At 37.4% G+C, this 21,469-nt stretch overlaps 1 protein-coding gene across 2 annotated transcripts in view; it reads left to right on the plus strand.

Annotated features, from left to right (window-relative positions):
• Positions 1–19,099, plus strand: part of LOC148702255 (uncharacterized) — a 40,499-nt gene extending 21,400 nt beyond the window's left edge. For both annotated transcript variants that reach the window (XM_089928518.1, XM_089928517.1), the window contains 7 exons: positions 16,254–16,421; positions 16,491–16,735; positions 16,855–17,058; positions 17,161–17,253; positions 17,343–17,444; positions 17,548–17,940; positions 18,047–19,099. In XM_089928518.1, coding sequence (XP_089784644.1) covers positions 16,262–16,421; positions 16,491–16,735; positions 16,855–17,058; positions 17,161–17,253; positions 17,343–17,444; positions 17,548–17,940; positions 18,047–18,094 — 1,245 coding nt within the window. In that variant the 5' untranslated portion in view covers positions 16,254–16,261 and the 3' untranslated portion in view covers positions 18,095–19,099. The remainder of the gene's footprint in view (positions 1–16,253; positions 16,422–16,490; positions 16,736–16,854; positions 17,059–17,160; positions 17,254–17,342; positions 17,445–17,547; positions 17,941–18,046) is intronic.
• Positions 19,100–21,469: the final 2,370 nt, after the last annotated feature.

Below are 21,469 nucleotides of genomic sequence, written 5' to 3' on the forward strand. Positions count from 1 at the left end.
ACGAAGTAGAGGATCTCCGAGGCAGCACACGGATGGAGAGGAAGCTTTGGGATTCACTTGGATGCTCTTCTTCTCTCTATTTTACTTTGAATGGCCCTTTTGTGCTTATGGGAGATTTTCTTTGTAATCTCTTTCAAATCTCTTCCCTAAATGTTTTCTCCTACGTCCATACCCTCTTTCTTAGCTCTCCTCTTGATTTTATAGCTTTAGAGGGAGTGCAAACAAAAATCTAGCCGTTAGAGACAAAAATAGAGCCGTTGGAATCAAGAAAAAACTAGCCGTTATGCCTCCCAGCGTGCTCGAGTCGACTCGGCTGAAGTAGGAGTCGACTCGGCTGAAACAGAAGTCACTTGTGAATAGTAGTCTGTCGGCACTGTAGCTGGGAGTCGACTCCGCACTGTAGCACTGAAGTTGGAGTCGACTCGAGATCACTGTAGCGCTGAAAATCAACTTTCTGTTTTTTTGTTTGTTCTCAGTCGGAGTCGACTCGTAGAGTATCGGAGTTGACTCGAGCACTGTTTCTTGAAACTCTAGAGTGCCAGAGTCGACTCTAAACTTTCCGGAGTCGACTCGAGGACTATTCTTTTGAATCTTTCTTTGAATTTGCTCCTCCAACTTAAATCCTTTGAACTTGAAACTTGGGCCAATAAATTGAAGCTTTCTTCCAACCTTTTTGAGAGCTTTTGAGGCCTTCTTGTATTTTTCCAACTTGCTATGTTCCTTGCAAAATAAATTATCTTTCTTCTTGCAACACAAACATTAGTAATTATACTTCAAGGTTTTGTGATCATCAAAATCAATCTTTAACTCAATCTTTGGGTCATCAGTCTCCCCCTTTTTGATGATGACAAAACTTGGAGTATGTGCAATATAAAATATATTGTGTTCTAGAACTAATGCATAGCTAAGTTGCATGAAGTAGAAAACATATATATTTAAAATATACTTCATGATAATGCTTTAGATTTAATCAGCTTAACACAATCAACATATTTCAATTTAAGCTGATTTGTATTCAATTCAAAACATAAAGCATTATGAGCATATAATCAGATATTTCTCCCCCTTTTTGACAACATCAAAAAGGTTGTAATATAATGAAACATTAAGCACAAAGATAAGAATACTCAAATATTTCTTTTTCTTTTTGTACTCTGATTTGTATGTCAAATTATTGCAAGAATATGAATCATATAACTCAAAGCAATAATGTTAGAAAAAAAAAATTAATGAGCATAGATCAGAGCCAATTATAATGAGAACACATCGAATGTGGTTTCAAAGATAGTTTTCAAATCAAGTGTAGGTGGAAACTTTCTTAAGTTAATTCAAGAAGTACCACAAATAATATTCGAAAGCACGAATGGAAATCTGACCTCTCTTCAATAATAAGTATGAAAGCTTGTTCATTTAAGATCTTTTGCCCAATATATTAAGTATGATTGCAAAGTTCTTTTATGGTGTAAAAATATTGTGGCATAAATACCAAAATATGAATTCATGCAATATATGATATATCTTAGAGTATACATAAAGTTCAAGGCTTTGAAGGTTCTTTTAAAGCTCTTTTAAAGACTTTATTCTTTTATTCCAAAAAAAAATAAGCACAATTTGATACATAAAAATATGAATTGGCACAAAATTGAAGTTCTAAAGAGTAAGCCAATTAGGACTCATTAGTGAATTCCAAAATAGATTTTCTGAGAGATACTCAAGAAAATTCAACACATTATTCTCCCCCTTTTTCATTAAGTTAGAGGCTCTTAAGATCAACTGTTTGACTTGCAATTTGGTTCATGATTTATGCATAAGATATATTAACCAAATAACAAGCCTCAAGGTGTATCATAAAGATTTTCAGATTTAAATTTTAGATGATACATATTGGAGAGTATTAGGATCACTTTTTATTTAGTATTCTGTCTCTCTCCTTTAGTTATAGATTTATGCGATTAAGTTCCATAAGATCTCTCCTTCTGAAATTTTTTTTTTCCCCCTTAATTGATCATTCCATTTAAGAGTTTAGAATTTGAAGATAATGTTCAATAAAATTGTCAATCTCAAAAATATATTTAAGGTTTGAGATAAGACAACCTTTATAGAACTCATCTCAAGGTATGAACTTATTATATAATTAAAGCAAGTCTTGCAATATAAGGAGGTTCATCAAAATCAATCCATAAAAATCAAGGTATGCATTAAAGTAACTTTAGGATAAGATACTGAATATCTAAAGCTCCCCCTCAAAAGATGCATTCTTCTTTAATCATTCTTTTCTATTGTTGAATTTCAGATTTTAATGATAAACGTGAATAAAGCTGAAATTCTATGATATCGAGAGTGTAGAGTAATCTAGCATTATTCAAAATTTGTAGCAATTACTCTTTCTAATCTTTCAAGAACAAGTTATGCTTTCTCTTAATCTTAGAGAAAATATATAGAAATATTAATCAGAAAATGATTCATTCGAAGCTCAGTTTCTTTCAAAAATATTTGCATTTTCTTTCTTTTAAGAATCATTTGAGTGAGCTGAAATATTTCTAGCTTTAAGATCATTCACTCTATATATATATTTTTAATGGAAGTCTTTAAGAATGTAGGAGAGAAAAACATATAGATGATCATTGAGGTATATATATTTATAGAACTCAAATTCTTAATCATAGTTTTTCAGCAATGTATACATGAAACACAATAAATCTTTTTAATATCAAAATAAAATCATATATTTAAAAATATTTGTTTACAATTAAGATCATTGAAAGACACATCATTTAGACCAATATTAGTACACTTTAAAGATAAGAAATGATATGTTTCAGATGCGTATCGGGGTAAGCAATCAAGGCATTATATTGGGTACACTTTATAATGATATGTTTCAGATCTTTAGTACACTTTAAAGATCATCGAATTATTCTATTTTTCTTAAGTTAAGATTTTATTTAGAAATCATATTGAGTTTAAGCTTTTATACAAAATCAAATTCTGAATTTCATAAAGATTTTCAATAGAGGCTTTCAAAGTCATAATTTGAGATATGTATCTTTCACATTGTAGCTCATCTTAAATTATTACGATTGAAAATACATATTTCAAACATATAAGAGCATATTCAGAATATTTGTATTTATGTTGAGTTTTGGTATGAATTAGAACATTATATACCAAAGTTAAGCAAGTTGAAGGATAAAACAAACTCAATTCATTTTGCCTAAATAGAGATATCCTTCTCTTCTTCTTTTGACAAATTTATTCACCTTTCAGATTTTAACAATGATTGTGAACGACAAATCTAAAATTTCTTTTCAATAATACAAAAAAAAATTTTATGTAGTATTCCAAACATTCAATCAAATTATCCAAACATGAAGCATTACAAAATATTGAGAACCCATAATTCAAGACATCATGCCACATGCAAAATATATTATGTGTTAAGTCATGCATTAAAATAATAAGAACAAGTATGTCAAGGATCAAAATCAATTCTTTTGAAATAAACTCCCCCTATTTAAATATAATCTTGCATTAATTTCATCCTTAAATTGTGTTTTCAAGTGATTTAAAAAAAATGACTTGATTCTTCTTATATACTTTCATTAACTTTGTCTTTCATTTTTACTTTCTTATGCTCTATACTCTATTTGCTCCCTATCCGGTGGAGTTGGGAAGGGGCACGAGGTATTACCACTAGCCTCCCTCTTGTGCCGTCTCTAATATGCCCTACACCGAATAGTTGGGTCAAATAGTGCCGGGTACTACCACTAGCCTCCCCATTGGCACCATCCCTATGATGAGCAATATAGAAAGGTTAAAATGTTCACTTCAAACTCTCCCTGTTTAAGTGTAATTAGTTATGAATTTTATTCCTTCCAAATGTGCCGAATATATTATGCTTGTTTTGCTTTTCCTTAAGATTGGAGTATTTGCCTTTGCTTAGATTTTACATCTCTTGAATAATATCCATTTTCTTTTCTTTATCTCTCTCTCTTTTTGTTATTCTCAAGTAATTTACATGAAAGAGCAGAATAAAGAAATAATCTTATGTATCATATAGATGTATATCATGCAAACAACATTTTTATTGTGCTCAAGGATTCATAATTTCTCACAAGTTATTTTAAATCAAAATTTTAAGCATAAACTTGTGTATTTTATGGTTATGACATAGGCAAAGATATATTTTAGTTTGGGCAAACCATGAAACAATTTCTAAAAGTATAAGTCAATCAATATATATATATATAGACATGATATCAAAAATTAATAATTAAAGACCTTAATCATGCCATAATAAGATTTAAGTTATTGACTTTGCTCAATTAATTTATGAGAGAAGTATCTAGAATTACCAATTCATTCTGCATTCTTCAGTCAAATACCTACTAGATTTCTTATGTACGAACTTTTGGCTGAAGAAGGTCCTCTCTCTTGTTTGCATGTGAATGTTTATTGTATCTTACATGAAGATATCCTTCAAGTTGAAATCTCTCATTTTCTTGCTCAAGGATCCTGCATTATTAACAAAACCCCTTTTCTTTCTTGAAAAAAAGTCATTAGTTTCTTCAAGATACAAAACATTCATCCAACAGATTTTTTAACTAGATGACTCAATATAAGATATGACAATAGTTGCATGTTGAGTCACTTTACTCAAGAGATTGCCTAAATATAAGCAAGCACATATCACTTGAACTAAAGAGATAGTTTCATTAATCAAGATGGTTCAAGGACAAGCATGTGAGGCAATAGAAAGATTCATCAAGATCAAATCAATTTCTTATTTCCAAAATCAATTTAGTTTATATTCTATTTGCTTAAGATAATTATCAATAAGACATGTTAGCTAAGTTTTAATCAACTTATCTTAAATGGTTGTTTCTATCAAAATTCAGATTATGATTTATTTGTTATCAATAAAATATGATTCATTAAAGTTAGATTGAAATCTTGCACAAGGGCACATAATGAGCATACAATCTGGTCTACTAGCTGTATGATAAAATAATTATTCTATCATGCTTCAATACAGCTTTAAAACAATAGATCTATTTTGCTCATCCTTTTCAAATTCTACAAGATGGGGTCATAGACATACCTTCTTCATGCCAATCTTCTATAAGAGTTTTCTTGTGGACTAACTTTGGTCAATGAAGATCTCCTTTCTTGTTTGTCTTAATTTGGAGTTCGAGAGAAAGTGTAAATTTATTCATCATACATATTTCAAACTCACCTTGCATGAGCTTAGTAAAATCTACATATAAATTTTCATTAGTAGAACCAAAGATGATGTCTCAAATTCTTCCTTTTGATGCATAGATTTATCATTATTACTTTCTATCAAAAAGTTACTCAAGTTTTTATATCATGCTCTTAGTGCTTGTTCCAAATCACATATTGCTTTATCATATTTGTAATAAGGTGGTTATTTTACATAGATTTTCTTTAATGAAATAACCGCATAGGAGAGCATTCTACACATTCACTTGATCGAATATGAAACTTATAAAGTAAGCAAATGATAATGGTGATCTTTTACTTCTAGTCATGTAAAGAATTTCATTAAGATCTATTTCATCTTTTCTTGATTGAGTATTTTAGTAGTCACCAATTTTTCTTCATTAAGTGCATTTCTGAAAACTCAATTTGGTTTTAATTATTAATAAGTTTTCAAAATTCATCGATAAGATTTCAAATTCTCTCTCTTTTAAAAAATAATTTAGTTTAACTTGACCAATTATAATCTTGCTCATTCTTCTTAAGGTGTTTTAGTTTTAGATTGTTATATGCAAACAAAAAGATTAACATATACACATATAATCTGATTTTAGTGACTTGATGAAAGATCATTAGTCTCATAAAGAATAAAATGAATTGATATTTCTACAACTAGGATCTTTTCATTGAATATTCTATATGCATTGCTTGATGAATGATATCCAAAGATAGAAGTATCTTTATCAGATTTGGCATTATTTTCAAAAGAACATATCAAGCATAACGTGTATGACTGAAAAATATGAAAGATATGCAATGGTTCATTTTCCATTTTTTAGAAGATCAAAAAGAAGTTTTCATCAAAAAAATAGATCTAATAGAAATCATATGTATGACAAGCAGTGATGATAGCTTTTAAAAATCATTTAAGTAGATGACTATCATACACAATTGTCTTTTTCACTTCTTCAAGAATTCTATTAATCCTATTTTACTTAAGGTGTCCTTGGTGCTGAAATAATTAATTTCTGTATAAACTTTATCAGGATTTTGGTTTTCAACACTGTGCCATGATACTCTTTATCTTCACAGTTTGGAAACCTTTTTCATTTGAAACACTTTTACAGGATTTAGCAAATACAGAAAATTCTTCAATTTTATTTGCCAAGAACAAATCCAATGTAAGCTTTTGAAAACTTAGTGATGGAAACAACATCTTTAGATTTAGAAATTGATTCTTGTTTGTTTCCTTAGTTAACATGCATAGCAAACTTTGACCTTTCAGAAGATAATCTAAGTAAGCCAATGGCAAGGTCTCTTGAGATTAAGTACATACTAGCATGAGTTAATTTTATAGGCCAAAGATGGTTTCTTTAATTTTGGTATTTATAGTGCATATATTCAAAAGCATACCAAGTACACATTATTATGTCTATGATCAATAAACAATAATGCCATGGATAAAAACTCTCAATCAAACATATAGAGAACTCAAAAGGATAATTTAAGGAAGTTGATTAATCATTAACAAAGTATTCCTTAATATAGAAAAGTATAGAAAGATGAAGAACTTTGAATTTATTTCTTCTATTTTAATTACTTTTCTTGATTATATTTTAAGTTTCACTCTTTAATGTGTGTCTAGAGCACCCATTTGTATGAAAGTTCTATTTGTTTCATGGGTATCTTCGCACACCTTCATCTATATCCTCATATTTTCATTTTGGGTACCCAAGCTTGCTTGGGTCCTTGAGAGTTAGAACATATGGTTCCTTTTGGAACCCAAATCTGTTTAATAGTAATATCTTTACCATTTGATTTAATTGTGTTAGAACGATGGGTAAAGTTGTTATGCCCATTTTTTTCATGTTTGAAATAAGTTATCTTATTTAATGGTTTGCTTGATGCATTGATAACCTTTTTCTCTAGAGATTTATTGTTGAGTAAAGGAGTCAAGCCAAGTTTTGATTTATCATAAGCAACATATTGGCTTTCAAACATCAATTTTAATTGTTCTGAACTTACAGTGAATTTGTTAATAAGAGATTTTGATTGGTTAATTTCTTCACTTAAGTTTTGATTTACTTTAATTAAATTCTGATTTTTCTGAATCAATTGTTCTGAATTTAACCTTAAGCTTTCATTTTCAGAATTTAGTTTGTCATATATTTCAGCAATCGAATTTTTTTCTTTTGAGATTTCGAGATTTAGCTTTTTAAGATTTTTATTTTTGATAGCTAATTTTCTACATTCACCATACAAATCATGAAAAGCATTTAATAGTTCATCATAAGAATATTCTTCGTGAAATTCATTTGGTGTAAAATTAGATTCAGATTCTACTTTATCTTCTAATGCCATAAAACATAAGTTGGTTACCTCTTGTAGTTCATTGTTGCTTCTAGCTTTTAATTTTTTGCTTGACTCTTCCTTGGTCAAGGCTTTCTTGCTTTTTATCTCTTTCTTCCTTTCTTCTTGCTTCCTCTTCTTCTTTGTCTTTAGGAAGCTTTTGAATTTTCTTGCTGTTCTTTCTTTCTCGAGTCGACTCGGGTTTACTTGGAGTCGACTCGACTGACTTGAGAGTCGACTCGAGATCTTCGGGAGACGTCTCGTTCTCAGAGGCCTAAAAGATGATTCTCTGTCTTTTGAACTGTTCTGCCTCGGAGTCGACTCGGGCCTTGTCGGAGTCGACTCGGCTAACTTGGGAGTCGACTCTGAAATACTTGGAGTCGACTCGTTCACAGGGTCTTCAAGACTGAGTCTCTGCCTTTCAGACTGTTCTTCTCTAGGAGTCGACTCGGACAAACTGGGAGTCGACTCGGCTACTGTGGAGGATTCAACACCTTTTTCTGCAGTCTCATTGTTAGAATGTAATTGAAGCACATGTGAGCTAATCTGAGATTTATCATAAATATTTTCTAAAGTATCCCAGATCTCTTTAGCAGATAAGCATGCAGAAATTTCATTAAACTTCGTTTCATGAATAGCACAATATAATATGTTCATAGCATTAGCATTCAATTGTGCTAAGTCCTTTTCATTAATAGTTTGAGAGAGTGTGTGAGGGTCATTTATTATGATTTTCCATAAATAATAGTTTTGTGATTGAATAAAAATGCGCATGCGTGCTTTCCAATATGTGTAGTTTATGCGATTAAATAATGGAGGTCTATCAATTAACTGTCCCTCTCCTAGAAAACTATCTATTTGAGTTGTCATGATCTTTGGCTCTTAATCGTGAGATCAACAATTAATCTTGAGCACCTGCTCTGATACCACTTGTTGCCCAAGGTGACAACCCAAGAGGGGGGGTGAATTGGGTTTTCTAAAAATTATGTTCCCTAATTTTTACTTTGAATAGAGTGCAGCGGAATAATAAGATGTTATTTACTTAAGCTCTAGGCAATTACAAGTAAAGCAGTGGAAAATTAAGCTAGAGCAATTATACTATGGCTTTAGGGTGCAATTGATCTAAAATTAACTTATAGTTGTATGATCAATTTTAATCTATGTGTATGGTAAGAATGGAGTGGAAGCTAAGCAAATCACTTATAACTCTATAGAAAACAAAGCTAGAGATATTACACAATCAAGTATGAATGTAAGGCATGAAATAGAAGAGATAAGGCATCACAAACACAAAGATGTATAGTGGTTCGGTGCACCCCAGCACCTACATCCACTCCCCAAGACCTCTTGGGAATTTTACTATAATCCCTTAGATTACAGTCGGTTGTTTTACAAGCTCACAACCCAACTTGTTGTTTTGCGAGATCACAACGAACTCGGTTGGTTTTCACAGGCTCACCGACTAGAACCAACCGATTGTTTTCACGGGCTCACAATCCAACCCAGTTGGTTTTCCCAAAGGCTCACCAACCACAACCTTACAACGATTGTTTTCCGGGTTCACAATCAACCCAGTTGGTTTTCCCCAAAGGCTCACCAACCACAACCTTACAATGTTGGTTTTTCCCTTTGGCTCACCAACAAACCTTAACCCCTTGATTCAATCCCTTGATTGAATCAAGTTACAAGATATTAGAACAAGAGTTTAAATCAAATACAAGCTTCTTAAATAAGCAAATATAGCAAATATAAATAAGTAAAGAAAAGAGAAGAAGCCCTCAAACTAATTTGTAGATGGAGGAACTCGGCTTCTTCTTCACTTGCCCCTCTTCTGATTTTGCACGAAGTAGAGGATCTCCGAGGCAGCACACGGATGGAGAGGAAGCTTTGGGATTCACTTGGATGCTCTTCTTCTCTCTATTTTACTTTGAATGGCCCTTTTGTGCTTATGGGAGATTTTCTTTGTAATCTCTTTCAAATCTCTTCCCTAAATATTTTCTCCTACGTCCATACCCTCTTTCCTAGCTCTCCTCTTGATTTTATAGCTTTAGAGGGAGTGCAAACAAAAATCTAGCCGTTAGAGACAAAAATAGAGCCGTTGGAATCAAGAAAAAACTAGCCGTTATGCCTCCCAGCGTGCTCGAGTCGACTCGGCTGAAGTAGGAGTCGACTCGGCTGAAACAGAAGTCACTTGTGAATAGTAGTCTGTCGGCACTGTAGCTGGGAGTCGACTCCGCACTGTAGCACTGAAGTTGGAGTCGACTCGAGATCACTGTAGCGCTGAAAATCAACTTTCTGTTTTTTTGTTTGTTCTCAGTCGGAGTCGACTCGTAGAGTATCGGAGTCGACTCGAGCACTGTTTCTTGAAACTCTAGAGTGCCAGAGTCGACTCTAAACTTCCCGGAGTCGACTCGAGGACTATTCTTTTGAATCTTTCTTTGAATTTGCTCCTCCAACTTAAATCCTTTGAACTTGAAACTTGGGCCAATAAATTGAAGCTTTCTTCCAACCTTTTTGAGAGCTTTTGAGGCCTTCTTGTATTTTTCCAACTTGCTATGTTCCTTGCAAAATAAATTATCTTTCTTCTTGCAACACAAACATTAGTAATTATACTTCAAGGTTTTGTGATCATCAAAATCAATCTTTAACTCAATCTTTGGGTCATCACGAACCTTCATCCTAAAACCACGAACTTCAGTTTGCGGTGATCATCTACCCGCACAAGGTGAAGATATGATCTTCTAAAGGTTTTAAAAGTTTTTAATTCTTGCCTAACTACGAACGGTTCATGAAACAACGTTCATGTGATGAACGTCGATCCCGCACATGCCGATTTCGCTGCCATCTGAATTTTTTTTGAAATATCAGCGGCATGGGCGGGCTAACTAATAGTGGTATCAGAGCCAGGCTTCATAGATTAAGGTAAGAATTAATTATCTAAAGGCTTATTAGATCTGAAAATTGAATGATCATGCATGCTGAAAATTTCTGCATGCAGATTTTTCTAGGGTGCTGATTTTTGCATGCTGATTTTTATGTGATAAGATGATGATTCTAATTGCATTGTTAATGAGATTACAAAGTTTAGAATCATGATTAGCATGATCAGCAACCTATGTCATGATATAATCAGTAACTTTTCAGATCTGAAAATTATAATTGCTGCATGTGGTGATGATCATAGGATTCAAACCCTTTTGGTATCAAATGTAATGACCTGCGATGTGATCTGTGATGTCATGTAATTTTTCAGATGCTTGCATGCATCTTATTTGATGTATTGAGAGGCCTGCGTGCCTCCTAAAAGGAGATGTAATTTATTTTTATTTTTATTTTACATCTGGTTGTATTTCTGTGATGTGATGTACGTCAACGATCAAGTCAAAGATGATGCATGAGATGAACAGGTGATCTAAGTGGTTGATGGCGATTGGATCAAGAGTTGATCAAGGATCGAATTAAGGAGGCTTGGAACCAATTCAAGAGTTGAAGACCAGTTGATCGATTGACGTGCATGTGCTTGTAATACGACCTAACTAGAATCCATGATCATCACCTATTTAAAGTTTAGCTTTAATTATTGCTGCGATTATAACTGCCTGCAATGTGCCGTTTGCATGTGATGTGAATGAGAGTCGGGTAGATAGGTTTACATGTGATGTAGCAAACCCAATTGAGACCTAAATTAAAACCTCCTCAATCAAGTTGAGAGTGAACCAACATGAGCAAGTCATATTAGATTAATTGATCTAATTGGTGTCTAGGAAAGCATGAAAGGTGGTTACTTAATTAAGACCTTACTCTCTGAGTAAGGGGAGCCTCCCACCTGCTTACCTGGCCAATTGTTCGATTACCTCTTATGAAGAGCTCAAGGTTGCAAACACTAAGACCTGATTAACCAATATTAAGTCAATAGGTCTTCCACTGTAGTAGAGCTGCTAAGGCCTTTCTGATGTTGATTTGTCTCGGCTGGACACAGTGGTCAAGTTGCATCGGGGGGCTGGACCTCTCTATAGACATGAGATGTTGTAGGGTAAAGGTGGGGTTGGACACCAATAACTGTTAGGTGAGGACCCAATGACGACTTTATTCCTACGGTTATACAGTGCGTCTGACTTAACTAAGAAATGGGACCAATAACTGTTAGATGAGGTCTTCATGGCTTAGAGACCAAGTTGCACTGCAACATGCTTGAGAAGCATTGTACAAGAGTTGTACACTCATCCATCTATGTGTCACCAATAACTGTTAGGTGAGGTGCCATGTAGATTAGTGAGACCGCAGTACCTACTAGAAACCCTAGTCGCGTAGGATTTCCGTTTACTTACCAGGGGAGTGTAAGGGATTCGAGAAAATAGTGGAAGGTACATTTGTTTTAAAAGACCTTAGAACAGATTAATGATCAAGTACAAAAGTCTAACTAGAATCTTTACTCTCTGCAGATACAATGTCAGCTTCAAACCCTTTGACCCATATTCTTGAGACCAACCGACTGACCGGAACCAATTACAAGGACTGGCTTAGAAATCTCAAAATTGTTTTGGACTGTGAGAAAATAGGCTACATACTCGATTCAGATAGCCCCACACTACCAACACGTCCTATTGATGTTCAGCGTCAGATGCATCAAAAATGGATGGATGATGACATTAGAGTTAAATGCTATATGATGCACTACAGAAAATGTGGGTTTTGCCGACCATATTTTCCCGACGCTAGGGGAAAGCGTCGGAAAAGGTTGGCTCAGCGCCAACCTTTGCCGACGCTTTGATCTAGCGTCGGTAAATCTGGAACAATAACGACGCTTTAGAGCGTCGTTACAACATTGAGAAACAACGACGCTTTTAAGCGTCGTTATAAAACATCCCTAGCTACGCGCCGTCGACCTCCTCCTCCTCCTCCTCTTTGTTTTTAACGCTCGCTCGGCCCCCTCTCCTCAGTCGACCTCGCCGCCGTCTGAGGTAAGCCTCCCATTCTCCTTCTCCTTCTCCTCCTCCTCCTCCTCCTCCTCCTCCTCCTCCTCTTTGTTTTCTTCTTGTTTTTAGCGCTCGCCCGGCCCCCTCTCGTCATCCTCTCTCGGTTGAGCCCCATCCCTAGCCCCGATCGGCGATCGACGATTCCGCTTCTCCGCCGCCGTCGACCTCGCCGCCGTCTGAGGTAAGCCTCCCATTCTCCTTCTCTTCCTCCTCCTCCTCCTCCTCCTCCTCTTTGTTTTCTTCTTGTCAACCAAATCCTATAGGATTAAGATTCTCCTCCGCCTCAGCGTCCTTCCTGTCGATGTCGTATTGGAGCTCGTTGACGACGGCGTCGAAGGTGCGGAGGAGGTTCTGGTTCTCCTGCACCTGAGCCTGCAAATGGGACATTTGAGGGGAAGAACCGGCCTAGGGCTAGGGCCAGGGTTCTGGAAGTAGCAGTGCTTCAAGTCGGATAGGCGGCGGAGGTGGGAGACCGTGGCGCGGTCGGTAGAGTGGACAACGTCAGGCAGGAGGGGGGAGTGGGCGGTCTGGAGGTGGAGGTAGGCGGCCTGGAAGGAGGAGAGGGTGGCGAAGAGGGCGGGGATTAGGGTTTCGGGGTCAGGCTTCGGGGTTTGGGGGAGAGAATCGGGCTTGAGGACGACGACGCGCTGGCCGGTGATGATCTCTTCGGGGGCGGGGTCGAGATCGACGGCGGCGGAGATGCTCTCCCTCTCCTCCTCCTCCTCCTCGTCCTCAGCAAAGAACTCGATGGTTTTGGTTTTGAAGGCTAGTGCGAATTTCTGAAGCATTTTGGGAGAGAGAAGGAGCGGTCCGAGTCCCACCAAAGGGTCAGAAAAAGGGCATTGGGATGGAAGGATGAGCTCAGGAGCGAAGGAGGCGGCTTTTTTTATCTTTTTGCTCTCTTTTTCGAGTTTCTTTCTCTATCTTTGCCTTGGGAGTTTTGCTTTTGTTTTGGAGTGGGGCGAAGGAGAGGGGGGACTGAGGAGAGTCGAAGGGTTGTTGGTTGGCGAGACCATAGTAAAAGCCCAATAAGCCTTTAAAACGTGATCATTCAATGCAACAGTAATAGAGAAATTCACGAATTCCTTCCAGAGAGAGGATAGGCTACCTGAGCTCCAGCGGAATTGGAATTTCTTATAGGATTAAGATTCTCCTTCTCGCCGTCGTCTGAGGTAAGTGATCCTTTTCCAGGGTTGTTTCTTCTTTTCCTTTTCCTTTTAAGGGTTGCTTTTTTATGTCATGTGCAAGATGATTCTTCTTCTTGTTCATGAGTCCATTTGACATGCCACAAATCTGATGGCAGACTCTGTCTAATTTTTGGTTTTAAAGAATTTGTCTAGATCTTAAGATTAGGTCATGTCTATAGTATATTTTGCTCAGCTGAAGCTTTGGCAATCAGTTGGCTCAACTACTGAATCATTTTTGTTCATGATGGGAACATTTTTACACTCCAACCTCACCATTGTCTTTTCACATTCTTATGCTGTATATCAGACAGCTGAAATCAGATGGATGGGTTAGTTTAGTTGAAATACTTGCATTCAGACTTCATTCCATATGACTGTTAATTTTAAGAATTACCATCAAATGACAGCATGAAGGGCTGTTGGCTTGTGATCATCACATTAGAAGGGCTCTTCGGATCCCTGAGTTTGGCTACTTTTCAATGTTATTTGGCAATAACTTGATCCTTTAAAGACCCTATGCATTAATTTCTGTATGGTAATAAGTTTAAGAATGGTGTTAAGGGTCTGGCATCAAAGTTCCAGCTAATCAACCGAGCCAACGATGCTCTTCTGCAGAAGTATTTGGAAACCTTTGTACGGCTGGAAAGATTTTAGCTGTCTCAGTGCTTCTTCTAAATCTAGGACCAGTAGGGAATGAAGCCCAAAGCAGCTTCTCATTCAAGGGCATGGAAGAATTTTCCTAAAGAAAGGACATTGAAGAATTCTTAGTTTTTCTAAGAGTTAGGCTTTCATAAAAAAATATACATGAAAAAGGTCTAAGCCTAATACTCCTTGAAAATGAAAATATTATATAACAGAAGTAGATGATTAGAACAGAGCATGTATAATACAACAAAGAATATATTTACTAAATTTATGAAAAATTTATTGATTGATGATAGCCATCCATTAGATACTCCTACATGCATCGCATATGATGAAATATTGTGTGAGGGTGACGAGCATCAGGTATTGTGACAAAATGGAATGCATCTTCCAGCAGCAAAATATAGCAACCCTATCTTAAGATTAGGTCATGTAACAGAAATGTGTATGAGACAAGTACTTGGTGTAAGGATGGGGCGAACGTAGTTTATCTGTCGTTGAATTGAGTTTGGTCCAACAATTGATGACAGCAATCACTTCCATTCAAGTTTGCTGGAGGTGGAAGGGCGTTTATCTGTCGTTGCTCATGATCCATCCCATTCCATCGTATACTTGTTTGTGCTCAAGGATTGCAACCAGTATCATTGGGAATGGTGATACACTTTCATTATACTCCTGCTGCTGGCAAGGAGCAGGAAAATTCCGAATTTCCGTAGGGTGAAAAGTGCTTGGTACTGTGATTGGGATTCTATTTCTTTGGGTCCATTGATTGTGTGGTGCTGTATGATACTCGATGACCTGCCTTCAGGAACGCATCAAAAGGAGTACACTGTGATGTTACTTGCGAGCCATTCAGGCCGAAATGGGAGCTATGTGGGGGCTACAGCCTGAGCTTTGTCTCTCTGAAGAGATTTGGTTCTTGCTGGGGGGAGCCTAGCTTCTGCAGCAGCAAAGCTCTTTCGGCGGCCAGGCATTGCTTGCTCTCCAATGGGCAAGACGGGGTAGAGGCGTTGGATGCTATGATAAGACAAGCAAGCAGTGACTTCCAAGGTTGTTCCCTCAAGGTGGCTCCGTCTATTGTTGAAGGACCACCCGAAAAGAAGCTACTTATAAGGAAGTATTTCTCTTGAAACTTTATTTGTATCATGGAACTTCTTCCTGACATCAGGAGATCCTGCAATTGCATGGAAAGTTGACGCAACCGTTCCTAGCAATCCTGTCTAATTTTTATTAATTATAGTTTTCTTAGCAGATATCAATTATCGTGCAAAGGCTTATGCTTCGCTTTCCTCTCGTAGTTGTTTTCTACTTTGATTTCCTCTCTAACTTCGGTATTTCAGAAAGTTGCTGTGCAGGATACAAATTGAATCCTATGAAACTTCATGAATTCATAAATTCTTACACCAAGGATGGAGACAAGTACTTGGTGTAAGAATTCGAAGACAATTTTTTCTTGCTATTTTGGAGAGGCTGCTGCTGCTTAAAAATCTCTTACCATCCTTAATCTCTCAATCTTGGTCTTTCGCTCCATGTAGGAAATTACATGATATAGGCATACATGAGGAATTGAGGTGAAACTTGCCGTTTCACCTTGGTCTTCAGGGTTGATAATTCTATTTGCTTTCTTCGTCGCTTTTATTTATTTTGAAACTAACAGAATGAATGTGTATTTGATATGCATATACTTTGAAGTTTGAACATGTAGACTGATATGCATATGAAGTTTGAAGATGATATAGTTGTATGATGATCCATGTTCTAAATGCCTTAAAAATCAGAATGATCCATGTAAAATTTGATCTTCTCTTTTATTAGCCCTTTATTTAGTATAAATTTATCATTTAACCAAATATTGATTCTTTTTTATGCATACCAGGTAACAATATGCCCCGAGGGAGACGATTTAGAGATGTGGAGTTCCAGCATTCTCAGGTGGGATCTACTTCTGATCAGTCCCAGCAGTCATGTGAGCACCAGCAGCACGAGTCAGAATCTCAGCGCGAGCCTCCTGCTGATTGTCCGGAGGATGAGCTCCGGATCCAGGGTAATTCGATTTAAAGTTATGTTCATATTTGTCTTCAACTTTTTAAGACATTTTATTTAATTTGAATAGATGGACAAGGGACAGTGAGGACGAGACGGGGACCCACTCAAGCAAAGGATGTGTGGAAGCTTCCTCCGGGTGAGAAGATCATCATCCGATGCAACGAATTGGGGCAGCCCATCAATAGAGATGGAAGTCTACTATCAAGCTTTTTAGGATCGGTTGCACGCAAGGGTCAGCTGTGTCCACTCAACTATACGAAGTGGAATGACATGCTTCCTTCGTATAAGGTTGAGCTTCTTAGACTTATACAGGTAATGAATTGAATTTATTCTTTTTAATTCGACTCCTTCTGTATATTAATTTGCTTAGTATCATAATTCTATTTTAGATGTTTAATATTATTATTTGAAATATTTGAATCTTGTTGTAGGGTAAGTTTGTACTCCCTCCAGAGAGCCATGATTGGGTGCTAAAGTCCCTCAATCGCAAATGGAAAGAATATAAAGCAAAATTGAAGACGGACTTCAAGCGCGAGGGTATGACAGAGGAGGAGGTTGCTCGTGTGACTCCTCCTGATGTATACCCTCAGCAGTGGAGGGAGCTTGTTCATTACTGGTTTTCTGAAAGAGGACAGGTCACGTAAATTGTTTCAATATCTTCTATTATCTTTATTATTAATATAGATTGCAAATATATAAATTGAATCATATTATACTGTGTGCTTTTATTTTGGCAGACATATTCTAATATTGGTAGAGCTGCACGAGCATCTCAAGCAGTTCCTCATACTTCAGGCTCGAAGAGTTATGCGAGACGTAGAAATGAATTCGTAAGTTCTTTTGAAACTATTTGAAACTCTACTAACATATAGCACGTATCATGATATATAGTTTGCCCATATACTTTCCGTATGTGTAGATAGTAGAGCATGGAAGGGAGCCTGGTGAGGTAGAGTTTTATAAGATGACCCACACTCACCGAGATGGCAGCTTTGTCCGGGACGAGTCGAGAGATATAGTTGTATGTATTATGTATTCATTTTTTATTTTATCATAATTTTTTAATTAATTTTACTTCTTTTAAATTATTAATGTGATTGTTTGTTTTTTTGAGAGAGATATAGGAAAGAGCTACAAATCTTATTTCAGAGCGCGTCGGGGAGTCATCATCATCCGACACGGCCAGTCGCGTCGAGGCTCAGGTCTATGCCGAATTGATGGGCCCAGAACGTTATGGTCGCGTGAGGGGTTACGGTATCGGAGTTACCCCCACTCAGCTGTCTGCAGTGAGCCGATATACCCAAGATGCCAGACAAGGTACTAGCACTGCAGAGGTTTGTAGTTTGAAGACAGAGATGGCACAGATAAAGCAGTCATATGAGACAAGGATAGAGGAGATGAGGCAGAGTCATATGACTGATATGGCGGAGTTGAAGCAGAGCCAAGAGTTGAAGATACAATCTTTGCAGGATCAGCTTGACCATATTTCATCTTTTTTGCAGAGATTTGCTCCTCCGGTACATAACTAAATCTATTTGAATATTTTATGTAATTATAATGTATTCTTGTATAAGCGTGATGACTTTCGTATTTTTAGTTTCTAAAATATTTTTTTTCTTGTAGGTTGATGATACTTCATCTACTCGTAGAGATGATGATGCCGACCCTTGATATATATTGTAGATTGTGTACGTAGGAATTTGACTTGTATGTTTTTAGAATGTTTTTGAAGTACAATGTAATCAAATATGATAATATGAATGTAATCAAAGTTCTTGTTTGTGACTCGTATTTTGTTATATATGTGATTCAGTGTATTTGTTTCTATTGTTTTGTTAGAATTTAATGTACACAGGGTATTTAAAAATTACTTTGTTAGATATTAACTAAGGAATTTGCATGACGCGTTTCACAACTGTTTCACCAGCTTTGTCATGTTATCTGCTGTATCTCTTCAGCAATGATATATAATTTCCTTGGTTTTTAAAATATTACAGCCTCATTGGAATGATTTGGATGTAAATCAGCATGTGAACAATGTCAAATACGTTGGCTGGATTCTTGAGGTACTTCAGATGCCATAGCTCATAGACTGATTTCTTATTACATATTTTCGGTTTTTATGTGTTTATCTAATTTCTTTACACATTGAACAGCTTTGCCAAATGTGACTTTTGTATAGTGTGAGTATTGAAATGCTCGTCTGTTGATTTTCTTAGTTTTCATACTTACAGTGTTTACTTCAGCATCAGCATCTTATGCATGGATAATTCTTTATGCGTTTGGACATCCACCAATGTAACATTAGCTATCATGGCTTGCATTTGTGCAGGATGTTCCATGAGCTTTAATAGAAATTTAGCTAATCTTGCGGGGGAAGTGTGTATATATAACTTGTTTCTAACTTTTCTCAGATAGATGGCTTGTATTTTTTTTTTATTCCTTTTGAGAATATAGCGGTTATTCACCATCACTCAGGTTTGAACCCGACATCTCTCACTTGGAAAGAAAGGCACCAAAGCTGGTGGTAGATGGCTGTTATATCTGATGCTGCTATCTTGTATAAAATTGTTTCTGGTGATTCATCAGTTTGATGGCGTTTGGATGGTTAAGACAATTCTGTATTATAATCGTATACGTACTGCATTTTCATAAGATTTCTTATTTTGGACCTTCCATTTGCTCCTTTGGATCTTTCCTCTGCTTCTCTAGTTGTATTGCTGGTACAATCTGAAGTTCCCTGAATCTATGTTTCTGGTAGAGTGTTCCTGTATGGATGTTGGAGAGCTACGAGGGAGTGTGGGAGGGATTATGAGTCTCTCACCGCCGCCTCTTCCGACCACGTTGATGGCTCCCCCATTGTGTGCCGGCATCTTCTGCGGCTCGAGGATGGGTCTGAGATTATGAGGAGTCAAACAGTGTGGAGGCCTAAGCAACACGCTCGTGATATTGGGAACTTGGGTCTATCCCGACGCTTTTAAGCGTCGGAATATTAAAAAAACACGACGCTTAAAAGCGTCGGGATAGACCAACGTTCTCGCCGACGCTTATAAGCGTCGGAGTCTTGTAAAAAAAACGACGCTTAAAAGCGTCGGGATAGACCGACGACGCTTTTTTGACGCGTCGGGTTAAACCCGACCCACGCCCACCTGCCCGACGTGTGACCCACGCTTTGTGAAGCGTGGGCTGGGAATTCGCCGACGCTTATAAGCGTCGGGAGAGACCAAAAAAAGCGTCGGGAGATATCCTTTCTTTTGTAGTGATGGCATCCATGTCAAATGAACTCCAATGCCAGCATGAAAATATGAAGACTGCTAGGGACATACTGGCACACCTGCAAGAGTTGTATGGTGAGCAGAGTCGCACAACTCGTTTTGAAGTGTCCAAGAGGCTCTTCAAGACAAAGATGCGCGAAGGGCAGTCTGTCCATGATCACGGTCTGACTATGATCAAGGACCTAGAGGAGCTTGAGAAGCTCGGAATGAACATGCACAAGGAATTGCAAGTGGATTTGATCCTACAGTCACTTCCTGATTCATTTGGTCAGTTTATAGTAAACTACCACATGAATAAGATTGAATGCACTAAGACTAAACTAATAAACATGTTGGTAACTGCTGAGGGAGCCTTGAAAAGTTCAAGGGGCAATGTCTTTGCTGCTGAGTTGACTTCTGGTTCCAAGATGTTGCCCAGATAGACAACCCAAGAGGGGGGGTGAATTGGGTTTTAAAATAATTTGGCTATTAAAACTTTTGTGGATAACTAATTAATGCTTTTGCGAGATGATTAATTAGTTTCTATGTGCGGTGAATGAAATGCGAGAGATAGAGAGAGACAAACAATCACAAACACAATGTTTTATAGTGGTTCGGAGCTAACCCTTGCTCCTACGTCCACTCCCCAAGTCTCACTTGGGAATTCACTATAACCCCTTGGATTACAACCGGTTGTTTTCCAAGCTCACAACCAAACTTGTTGTTTTACGAGCTCACAACGAACTCGGTCGGTTTTCCCAGGCTCACCGACTAGAACCAACCCGATTGTTTTCCTGGGATCACAATCGAACCCTTACACGTTGGTTTTACACTCGGCTCACCAACCAACCTCAATACCCTTGATTCAATCCCCCGATTGAACCAAGCAAAGACAAGATGGAAGTAAAAAGGAGTAACAGAAAAACAGAGCTTCTCAAAAGCAGATAAATAACAATATAAACAAAAGAGAAGTTAGAAGCCCTCAAACACGTTTGAGTTGGAGTAGAGTAGGGCTTCTTGAACTTCGGGTCTCCTCTTGAATGTCTGGTCGACTTGAATGCAGGAGGAGATCTCTTTCAATGTTGGGAAGAAGTAGGTGGATGCAGTTAATGTTGTTCTTCCCTCTTTTCCGTTGAAAACCAGGTTGCAGAGATTGAAAGCTTGATTACTTTGAGTGGAATGGTTGTTCTCTACTTTGCTACAGTCTTCTGTGGCTATTTAAGCCATCCCCCACGGAAACTAGCCGTTAGAGACCTTTTTCTGCCCGTTCTGCACACTCTGCACAGCCTGACAATATGTTCGTTGGTGGGTTGGAGTCGACTCGCGCGATCAGGAGTCGACTCGGCTGTAGCAGGAGTCGACTCATGCTTTTCTGGAGTCGACTCGGCAACTGTTCCGGATTTGAATTAATGTCGCCTCTTCGACTGGGAGTCGACTCGACTTGACCCGGAGTCGACTCGCCAACTTCTGGAGCTGACTTGGCATTTTCGGAGTCGGCTCATCCCATGGAGTCCGTGGATCTATTTTTGAACTTGGTCCACTCGAGTCGACTCGACAATCCTGGGAGTCGACTCGGCGCTCAGAGCCCGAACTCTCGATCTACTGTCTTTTGGCTCGTCCAGTCTTGGAGTCGACTCGAACTGTTCCGGAGTCGACTCGGCTCTCAGTTTCCGAAACTTAGTCTTTTGTGTTTTTAGTGAAGCGCTGCCTTGGAGTCGACTCGAGCTGTCTGGGAGTCGACTCGAATCTCAGAGACAGCAAATTGGTCTTCTGTCTTCTTTGGGGTCGCGGT

Source organism: Phoenix dactylifera, chromosome 18, assembly GCF_051530095.1.
Source record: "Phoenix dactylifera cultivar Ajwa chromosome 18, Ajwa_hap1_PhDact_Kaust_v1.1, whole genome shotgun sequence".
NCBI classification, from domain to species: Eukaryota; Viridiplantae; Streptophyta; class Magnoliopsida; order Arecales; family Arecaceae; genus Phoenix; species Phoenix dactylifera.